Source organism: Oncorhynchus mykiss, chromosome 11 (assembly GCF_013265735.2).
Source record: "Oncorhynchus mykiss isolate Arlee chromosome 11, USDA_OmykA_1.1, whole genome shotgun sequence".
NCBI classification, from domain to species: domain Eukaryota; kingdom Metazoa; phylum Chordata; class Actinopteri; order Salmoniformes; family Salmonidae; genus Oncorhynchus; species Oncorhynchus mykiss.
The window spans coordinates 16,285,805-16,296,308 of NC_048575.1; the positions used below are offsets into that span (position 1 = coordinate 16,285,805).

Sequence of the window (10,504 nt, forward strand, 5' to 3'; positions counted from 1 at the left end):
TACAAACAAAAAAATACAAGATAAGATTTAATTCATAAACACATTAGCTATGCCACAGCAAAGTAATTACACCAAGCAACAGAAACAGCACAAGCTTGTGTTTTTATTTGCTATTAGCTTCATAACTGAATTGTGTCTTTCAGCTATGCAGGAACATATCATAGAGACACTGTTTTTTGGCAGAGAACATATTATTTGATTAGGTTTTTAATTATATTTTGTTGCCAAAAGAGTGCATATTCAGTGAATTTTGTTGATATAAGGATTATTGATGGGTTCTCTGACCCTGTTTCCATAGGGATTTGATACAGTGTTAAACATTTAATAATAATATCACTTGAAGCAATATTTTGTGCAATTATATTTGAATGTTTTTCTCCCAGAGAGAAGAAGAGAAGTCTGTACAGCTTCTTACAGAAGAGAGAAGAGGAAATGAGAAGAGAAGAAAGGAGAGGAGAGAAGGGAAGGGAAGAGGAGAGAACGAAAGGAGGGAAAGAGGAAAGGTTTTCTTTCCCTATTTCTCCTCATCGCTTTGAATGTGAGTGTGATGTCATCATTATATTATATTAGGTTTTAGTGCAGTATTTCACTAGCCTAACCAACATACTTTATTAAAAACCTAACTCAAGAGTGTGGTGATGAAATTAAGCAGTTAAACGTTGAACGGTGGTCGATTGCTATCACTAGAAATCCCAATTCAGGGAAATGACAAAGTATGCAAACAATTGATTGGTCATCACTATAATAACTTAGACCTACCTACGACTTACAGCCTTAATTAAATGCATTGTCCCTGGGTCACATTATTATTGTCCCTGGGTCACATTATTATTGTCCCTAGGTCACGTTATTATTGTCCCTAGGCCACATTATTATTGTCCCTAGGTCACATTATTATTGTCCCTAGGTCACATTATTATTGTCCCTAGGTCACATTATTATTGTCCCTAGTTCACATTATTATTGTTCCTAGGTCACAGCCATTTTAAAAGTTATATATATAAAGTACCAATCACAGGTTTGGACACACGTACTCATTCCAGTGTTTTTCTTTATTTTCACTACTTCCTACATTATAGAGTAATAGTGAAGACATAAAATATATGAAGTAACACATTGGGAATTATGTAGTAACCCCAAAAAGTTTTAAACAAATCAAAATATATTTTATATTTGAAATTCTTCAAAGTAGCCAAGTTTGCCTTGATGACAGCTTTGCACACTCTTGGCATTCTCTCAATCAGCTTCATGAGGTCACCTGGAATACATTTCAATTAATAGGTGTGCCTTGTTAAAAGTTAATTTGTGGAATTTCTTTCCTTTTTAATGCCTTTGAGACAATCAGTTGGGTTGTGACAATGTAGGGGTGGTATACAGAAGATTTGGTAAAATACCAAGCCCAAATTATGGCAAGAACAGCTCAAATAAGCAAAGAGAAACAACAGTCCATAATTACTTTAAGACATGAAAGTCAGTCAATGTGGAAAATTTCAAGAACTTTTATTAAAGTTTCTTCAAGTGCAGTCACAAAAACCATCAAGCGCTATGATGAAACTGGCTCTCATGAGGACCGCCACAGGAAAGGAAGACCCAGAGTTACCTCTGCTGCAAAGGATAAGTTCATTATAGTTAACTGCACCTCAGAAATTGCAGCCCAAATAAATGCTTCACAGAGTTCAAGTAACAGACACATCTCAACCTCACCAGTTCAGAGGACACTGCATGAATCAAGCCTTCATGGTCGAATTACTGAAAAGAAACCACTACTGAAGGACACCAATAAGAAGAGACTTGCTTGGGTCAAGAAACATGAGCAATGGATATTAGACCGGTGGAAATCTGTCCTTTGGTCTGATGAGTCCAAATTTTAGATTTTTGGTTCCAACTGCCGTGTCTTTGTGAAACACAGAGTAGGTATGATCTCCACATGTGTGGTTCCCACCGTGAAGCATGGAGGAGGAGGTATGATGGTGTGGGAGTGCTCTGCAGGTGACACTGTCTGTGATTTATTTAGAATTCAAGGCACACTTAACCAGCATGGCTACCACGGCATTCTGCAGCGATACGCCATCCCATCTGGTTTGTGCTTAGTGGGACTATCTTTTGTTTTTCAACAGGACAATGACTCAACACACCTCCAGGCTGTGTAAGGGCTATTTGACCAAGAAGGAGAGTGATTGAGTGCTGCATCAGATTACCTGGCCTCCACAATCACCTGACCTCAACCCAATTGAGATGGTTTGGGATGAGTTGGACCACAGAGTGAATGAAAAGCAGCATATGTGGGAACTCCTTCAAGACTGTTGGAAAAGCATTCCAGGTGAAGCTGGTTGAGAGAATACCAATAGTGTGCAAAGCTGTCATCAAGGCAAAGGGTGGCTACTTTGAAGAATCTCAAATATAAAATATATTTTGATGTGTTTAACACTTTTTTGGTTTCTACATGATTCCATATGTGTTATTTCATAGTTTTGATGTCTTCACTATTATTCTACAATGTAGAAAATAGTACAAACAAAGAAAAATCCTTGAATGAGTAAAAATTATGACTGATACTGTATTTGCCTCAATTACTTCGTACCCCTGCACATCAACTCAGTACTGATACCCTGTATATCTTTACTCATTGTGTATTTATTATTTATTTTACCGTTAGTCTACACCTGCTGTTTATGAAGCATGTGACAAAGGAAATGTGATTTGAATTCATTTGACACAGATACACAGGTCACAGCATGTGCATGGAGCTGTGTGTGTATCTATCTATCTATCTATCTATCTATCTATCTATCTATCTATCTATCTATCTATCTATCTATCTATCTATCTATCTATCTATCTATCTCTCTAATCTCCCTCCCTCCCTTTTTCTCTCAGTCAACATGGATACTAGCCTACTGTATCATACTAAAATATTGCCCCGACCACAAGAGGGAGGTAGAGGATCACCGTGTGTGTGTGTGTGTGTGTGTGTGTGTGTGTGTGTGTGTGTGTGTGTGTGTGTGTGTGTGTGTGTGTGTGTGTGTGTGTGTGTGTGTGTGTGTGTGTGTGTGTGTGGGGGGGGGGGGGGGGGGGGTTTCTGGCAGGTCATTTGGGGGGTATGACTTTGTCACCAGCCGGAGTCACACGCAGTCAGAGATAAATATAGGAGCGCAATTCACACAGGCACACACATGCTCAGACACACAAGGACGAGATAGATTTGCATCACTCTCTTCTACTCTCTCTCCACTCCGTCTCTTCAGCGATTCCCTGCTTCGTGCAATCTCAGAGGTCACAGATCAGCGGTCAGGTCACCATGGTAACAATGAGCTGGATGCTGCTGTTGTGTGTGCTGGCAGAGGGGTATGGGTCAGAGGTCGGAGTTCAGGAGGGGTGCGGCCATTGGATGGGAGGTGTTCCTGGGACTCCTGGTCTGGACGGGCAGGATGGGAGAGATGGGAGAGAGGGACGCCAGGGAGAGACAGGAGACACTGGACTTCCAGGTAGAACACATCAGGGAATCAACAATCAACATATAGATTCTCAAACTTTCTCTCACTCACTCTCTCCGTCCATCTCATGCTCTTTCTCCTGTCCTCACTAGGTGTGCGAGGTGAGAGGGGAGAGGTGGGGGAAGTTGGGGGGGACGGATTCCAGGGACGACGGGGTTTCCCGGGGGCCCCAGCGCTGCAGGGGCAGAGGGGCGAGAGTTCCTTCCTGTATCGCTCTGCCTTCAGCGTGGGACTAACCACACCCACTACCACGGCAGACACACCCCTTCACTTCACCAAGATCTTCTACAACGAACAGGTACTGTGTGTTTGTGTGATGTCAGAGCAAATATCAAATATCGATTCTTCTTTCCAGCTTCACTATATATAGACTGTCTGTGTCTGTCTGTCTGTCTGTCTGTCTGTCTGTCTGTCTGTCTGTGTCTGTCTGTCTGTCTGTGTCTGTCTGTCTGTCCGTCCGTCTGTGCAGCATCACTATGATGACATCTCAGGGAAGTTCCGTTGTTTTATCCCCGGAGTGTACTACTTCACCTTCCACCTCACTGTACAGGTAACACACAAACAAATCCTGTAGTGGTAAGTTACTGTACAAAAAGGTACAATATCTTACTGTAAATTTGGTTTAAACAGTACATTACTGTAAACTTTGTTTAGAGTCAGGGGTGTAAGGTGGGCTGTACAGTAGCAGTGTGTGTGTTGTTTAGGGTCAGGGGTGTAAGGTGGGGCTGTACCGTAACGGCCGTGTCATGTCGCTGACTCTGGACCAGTTCCTGACCTCTGACCTGGACCAGTCCTCTGGAGGGGCGGTCCTAAACCTCTCATCTGGAGACCAGGTATGGCTGCAGGTGAGTCATACGCTGCCAATTCAAAGAAACAATGAAGGGGTATTTTTTCCTTTAGTTCCTTTAGTTCCTTTAACTCTTTATTATTTAGAGTTCTAAAGTCTGGTTGAAAAAGTCAATATGGCTGAATCAGGCAAACAGAACTATTTTACCAAACTGGTGAATTTCCTATGGCTGCTATTAGATGTTGTATGTTTGCATTAGAATTGGACCTTTTACTCCTCACCACAAGTCACTAACTTATTACTTCATTAATAGCTAATATAATATCCCTCTGTCTACAGGTGTATGGTGCGGAACAGGAAGAAGTTGGAATTTACGCTGACATCAACAACGACTCCACCTTTACTGGTTTTCTGATTCAGCCGCGCCTACCTAGCAGCCCATTGGACAACCGCCGACGCTGACTTCCTGCTTTAGCTGTGCCTACCAGGCAGCCGATTGGACAATCTGCTCCACCATACCTACTTACAGCAGCAGTTGCTTATTTTCCATCACATCCCTTTTTCCCCCACCTCTCTCCTTATCCCCCACCTCTACCTATCCCCACCTCTCTCCCTATCCCCCACCTCTCTCCTTATCCCCCACCTCTACCTATCCCCACCTCTCTCCCTATCCCCCACCTCTCTCCTTATCCCCCACCTCTCTCCTTATCCCACACCTCTCTCCTTATCCCCCACCTCTACCTATCCCCAACTTCTCCCTATCCCCCCACCTCTCTCCTTATCCCCCTCCGCTCTACCTATCCCCCACCTCTGCCTATCCCCCACCACTCTCCTTATCCCCCACCTCTACCTATCCCCCACCTATACCTATCCCCTACCTCTCTCACTAACCCCCACCTCTCTCCCTATCCCTCACCTCTCTCCCTATCCCTATCCCTCACCTCTCTCCCTATCCCCCACCTCTACATATCTCCCACTTCTCTCCCTATCCCCCACCTCTCTCCCTATCCCCCACCTCTCTCCCTAACCCCCACCTCTCTCCCTATCCCCACCTCTCTATTTAGCCCCCACCTCTCTCCCTAACCCCACCTCTAAACATCCCCCACCCCTCTCCCTATCCCCCACCTCTACCTATTCCCCACCTCTACCTATCCCCCACCTCTCTCGCTAACCCCCACCTCTATCTATCCCACATCTCTCTCCCCATCCCCCACCTCTACCGATCCCCCTCCTCTCTCCCTATTAACCCAGCTCTATACCTATCCCCCACCTCTCTCCCTATCCCCCACCTCTACATATCCCCCACTTCTACCTATCCCCCACCTCTCTCCCTAAACCCCACCTCTACCTATCCCCCACCTCTCTCCCTATCCCCCAACTCTATCTATCCCCCACTTCTACCTATCCCCCACCTCTATTATCCCCCACCTCTCCCTATCCCCACCTCTCTACCTATCCCCCACCTCTACTATCCCCCACCTCTCCCTATCCCCACCTCTACCTATCCCCCACCTCTACCTATCCCCCACCTCTCTACCTATCCCCCACCTCTACTATCCCCCACCTCTCCCTGTCCCCACCTCTACCTATCCCCCACCTCTACCTATCCCCCACCTAACTACCTATCACCCACCTCTACTATCCCCCACCACCACCTATCCCCCACCTCTACCATCTCTACCTATCCCCTGTTCTCTGAGATAAGCTGTATTAAATACTAAAAGTAAAACTCCTCTCTCTCTCTATTTTCCCCCTCTCTTTCTCACTCTGTTTCCTTTCTCTTTCCCTCCCTTCCCCCGTATGTCCAATCCACACACTCTCCTCTCCTCCTGTCCCTGAGTGTGTACAGCTGGCCTCCAGCCAAAAGGGCCAGTGTGTGTGTGTGTGTAGCTGTAATCTATATTTATAATCATCTTAGTTCTGTAATGATAAAGGTCACCTGCCACAGGCTGTCACATACACATGAACACGCACACACAAAAAGAGAAGCTGTGTGTGTGGGTTTACTCTGGGCTCACAGCTGTTGTTACTGAGTCAGAGTGCTCTTGGATCAATAAAGTTGTATTGATGTTTCAAACTGGGTTTTTTCTTGTCTTTCTGTGAGTTGGGGAGCGAGGTGGGTTAGTTGGGGGAGGGGTCAGATGCATGGCAGGAAAGGGGAGAGGGATATTTTTAAAGCTCATTTTAACTTCTCCCCCTTCTCTTTGTTCATTCACTCTGCACCCTTCTCCCCAAAGTGTGCACTCATCCACTCCTGTTGTATTTAAAATGAGTCAACATTAATGTTTAAAGTACCATAATGGTTTATATGTGTATAGGGGGACCCCTATAGCCTATAGGGGTCAGTAGTAGATAATATGACCACTGTTAGCCTATAGGGGTCAGTAGTAGATAATATGACCACTGTTAGCCTATAGGGGTCAGTAGATATTACCACTGTTAGCCTATAGGGGTCAGTAGATAATATTACCACTGTTAGCCTATAGGGGTCAGTAGATAATATTACCACTGTTAGCCTATAGGGGTCAGTAGTAGATAATATGACCACTGTTAGCCTATAGTGGTCAGTAGATAATATTACTACTGTTAGCCTATAGGGGTCAGTAGTAGATAATATTACTACTGTTAGCCTATAGGGGTCAGTAGATAATACTACCACTGTTAGCCTATAGGGGTCAGTAGTAGATCATATTACCACTGTTAGCCTATAGGGTCAGTAGATATTACCACTGTTAGCCTATAGGGTCAGTAGATATTACCACTGTTAGCCTATAGGGGTCAGTAGATTTTTTTACATTTTTTTATTTCACCTTTATTTAACCAGGTAGGCTAGTTGAGAACAAGTTCTCATTTGCAACTGCGACCTGGCCAAGATAAACGCATAGCAGTGTGAACAGACAACACAGAGTTACACATGGAGTAAACAAGTAACAAGTCAATAACACAGTAGAAAAAAAGGAGAGTCTATATTCATTGTGTGCAAAAGGCATGAGGAGGTAGGCGAATAATTACAATTTTGCAGATTAACACTGGAGTGATAAATGATCAGATGGTCATGTACAGGTATATATTGGTGTGCAAAAGAGCAGAAAAGTAAATAAATAAAAACAGTATGGGGATGAGGTAGGTAAAATGGGTGGGCTATTTACCGATAGACTATGTACAGCTGCAGCGATCGGTTAGCTGCTCAGATAGCAGATGTTTGAAGTTGGTGAGGGAGATAAAAGTCTCCAACTTCAGCGATTTTTGCAATTCGTTCCAGTCACAGGCAGCAGAGAACTGGAACGAAAGGCGGCCAAATGAGGTGTTGGCTTTAGGGATGATCAGTGAGATACACCTGCTGGAGCGCGTGTTACAGGTGGGTGTTGCCATCGTGACCAGTGAACTGAGATAAGGCGGAGCTTTACCTAGCATGGACTTGTAGATGACCTGGAGCCAGTGGGTCTGGCGACGAATATGTAGCGAGGGCCAGCCGACAAGAGCATACAGGTCGCAGTGGTGGGTGGTATAAGGTGCTTTAGTGACAAAACGGATGGCACTGTGATAAACTGCATCCAGTTTGCTGAGTAGAGTGTTGGAAGCAATTTTGTAGATGACATCGCCGAAGTCGAGGATCGGTAGGATAGTCAGTTTTACTAGGGTAAGTTTGGCGGCGTGAGTGAAGGAGGCTTTGTTGCGGAATAGAAAGCCGACTCTAGATTTGATTTTCGATTGGAGATGTTTGATATGAGTCTGGAAGGAGAGTTTACAGTCTAGCCAGACACCTAGGTACTTATAGATGTCCACATATTCAAGGTCGGAACCATCCAGGGTGGTGATGCTAGTCAGGCGTGCTGGTGCAGGCAGCGAACGGTTGAAAAGCATGCATTTGGTTTTACTAGCGTTTAAGAGCAGTTGGAGGCCACGGAAGGAGTGTTGTATGGCATTGAAGCTCGTTTGGAGGTTAGATAGCACAGTGTCCAAGGACGGGCCGGAAGTATATAGAATGGTGTCGTCTGCGTAGAGGTGGATCACTAGATATTACTACTGTTAGCCTATAGGGGTCAGTAGTAGATAATATTACTACCGTTAGCCTATAGGGGTCAGTAGATATTACCACTGTTAGCCTATAGGGGTCAGTAGTAGATAATGTGACCACTGTTAGCCTATAGGGGTCAGTAGATATTACCACTGTTAGCCCATAGGGGTCAGTAGTAGATAATATGACCACTGTTAGCCTATAGGGGTCAGTAGATATTACCACTGTTAGCCTATAGGGGTCAGTAGTAGATAATGTGACCACTGTTAGCCTATAGGGGTCAGTAGATATTACCACTGTTAGCCTATAGGGGTCAGTAGTAGATAATATGACCACTGTTAGCCTATAGGGGTCAGTAGATATTACCACTGTTAGCCTATAGGGGTCAGTAGATAATATTACTACTGTTAGCCTATAGTCATCCGTAGATAATTTGACCACTGTTAGCCTATAGGGGTCAGTAGATATTACCACTGTTAGCCTATAGGGGTCAGTAGATATTACCACTGTTAGCCTATAGGGGTCAGTAGATATTACCACTGTTAGCCTATAGGGGTCAGTAGTAGATAATATTACCACTGTTAGCCTATAGGGGTCAGTAGATATTACCACTGTTAGCCTATAGGGGTCAGTAGATAATATTACCACTGTTAGCCTATAGGGGTCAGTAGATAATATTACTACTGTTAGCCTATAGGGGTCAGTAGTAGATAATATTACCACTGTTAGCCTAAAGGGGTCAGTAGTAGATAATATTACCACTGTTAGCCTATAGGGGTCAGTAGTAGATAATATTACCACTGTTAGCCTATAAGGGTCAGTAGTAGATAATATGACCACTGTTAGCCTATAGGGGTCAGTAGATAATATTACCACTGTTAGCCTATAGGGGTCAGTAGATAATATTACCACTGTTAGCCTATAGTCGTCAGTAGATAATATGACCACTGTTAGCCTATAGGGGTCAGTAGATAATATTACCACTGTTAGCCTATAGGGGTCAGTAGATAATATTACCACTGTTAGCCTATAGTCATCAGTAGATAATATGACCACTGTTAGCCTATAGGGGTCAGTAGATATTACCACTGTTAGCCTATAGGGGTCAGTAGTAGATAATATCACCACTGTTGGGCTGTAGGGGTCAGTAGTAGATAATATTACTACTGTTAGCCTATAGGGGTCAGTAGTAGATCATATTACTACCGTTAGCCTATAGGGGTCAGTAGTAGATAATATTACCACTGTTGGGCTGTAGGGGTCAGTAGATAATATTACCACTGTTAGCCTATAGGGGTCAGTAGATAATATTACCACTGTTAGCCTATAGGGGTCAGTAGATAATATTACCACTGTTAGCCTATAGGGGTCAGTAGATAATATTACCACTGTTGGGCTGTAGGGGTCAGTAGATAATATTACCACTGTTGGGCTGTAGGGGTCAGTAGATAATATTACCACTGTTAGCCTATAGGGGTCAGTAGTAGATAATATTGCTACTGTTAGCCTATAGGGGTCAGTAGATAATATTACCACTGTTGGGCTGTAGGGGTCAGTAGATAATATTACCACTGTTAGCCTATAGGGGTCAGTAGATAATATTACCACTGTTGGGCTGTAGGGGTCAGTAGATAATATTACTACTGTTAGCCTATAGGGGTCAGTAGATAATATTACTACTGTTAGCCTATAGGGGTCAGTAGATAATATTACCGCTATTAGCCTATAGGGGTCAGTAGATAATATTACCACTGTTGGGCTGTAGGGTCAGTAGATAATATTACCACTGCTAGCCTATAGGGGTCAGTAGATAATATTACCACTGTTGGGCTGTAGGGGTCAGTAGATAATATTACCACTGCTAGCCTATAGGGGTCAGTAGTAGATAATATTACCACTGTTGGGCTGTAGGGGTCAGTAGATAATATTACCACTGCTAGCCTATAGGGGTCAGTAGTAGATAATATTACCACTGTTGGGCTGTAGGGGTCAGTAGATAATATTACCACTGCTAGCCTATAGGGGTCAGTAGTAGATAATATTACCACTGTTGGGCTGTAGGGGTCAGTAGATAATATTACCACTGCTAGCCTATAGGGGTCAGTAGATAATATTACCACTGCTAGCCTATAGGGGTCAGTAGATAATATTACCACTGCTAGCCTATAGGGGTCAGTATAGAACATGGACACAAAGAGTAAAATA

At 43.8% G+C, this 10,504-nt stretch overlaps 1 protein-coding gene across 2 annotated transcripts; it reads left to right on the forward strand.

Moving 5' to 3' along the window:
* Nucleotides 1-3,139: 3,139 nt before the first annotated feature.
* Nucleotides 3,140-4,940, forward strand: adipoqa (adiponectin, C1Q and collagen domain containing, a). Of its 2 annotated transcripts, none has more exons than XM_036935032.1 (5): nt 3,140-3,485; nt 3,587-3,792; nt 3,964-4,044; nt 4,199-4,327; nt 4,621-4,940. In XM_036935032.1, exons 1-5 carry the CDS (start codon nt 3,299-3,301, stop codon nt 4,741-4,743), a joined length of 726 nt encoding a protein of 241 aa, XP_036790927.1. In that variant the 5' UTR covers nt 3,140-3,298; the 3' UTR covers nt 4,744-4,940. The 2 variants fall into 2 exon arrangements, with proteins under 2 accessions (XP_036790927.1, XP_036790926.1); XM_036935031.1 differs by having other exon boundaries at nt 3,143-3,485; nt 4,199-4,339; nt 4,621-4,939.
* The last annotated feature ends 5,564 nt before the right edge of the window (nt 4,941-10,504 follow it).

Bases quoted from the DNA above. Each gene is read 5' to 3' on its own strand.
- adipoqa (XM_036935031.1), top strand. From the start codon at position 3,299: ATGGTAACAATGAGCTGGATGCTGCTGTTGTGTGTGCTGGCAGAGGGG. The intron at 3,486-3,586 runs GTAGAACACATC...TGTCCTCACTAG, and splicing joins AGGAGACACTGGACTTCCAG to GTGTGCGAGGTGAGAGGGGA. The intron at 4,340-4,620 runs GTGAGTCATACG...CTCTGTCTACAG, and splicing joins GAGACCAGGTATGGCTGCAG to GTGTATGGTGCGGAACAGGA.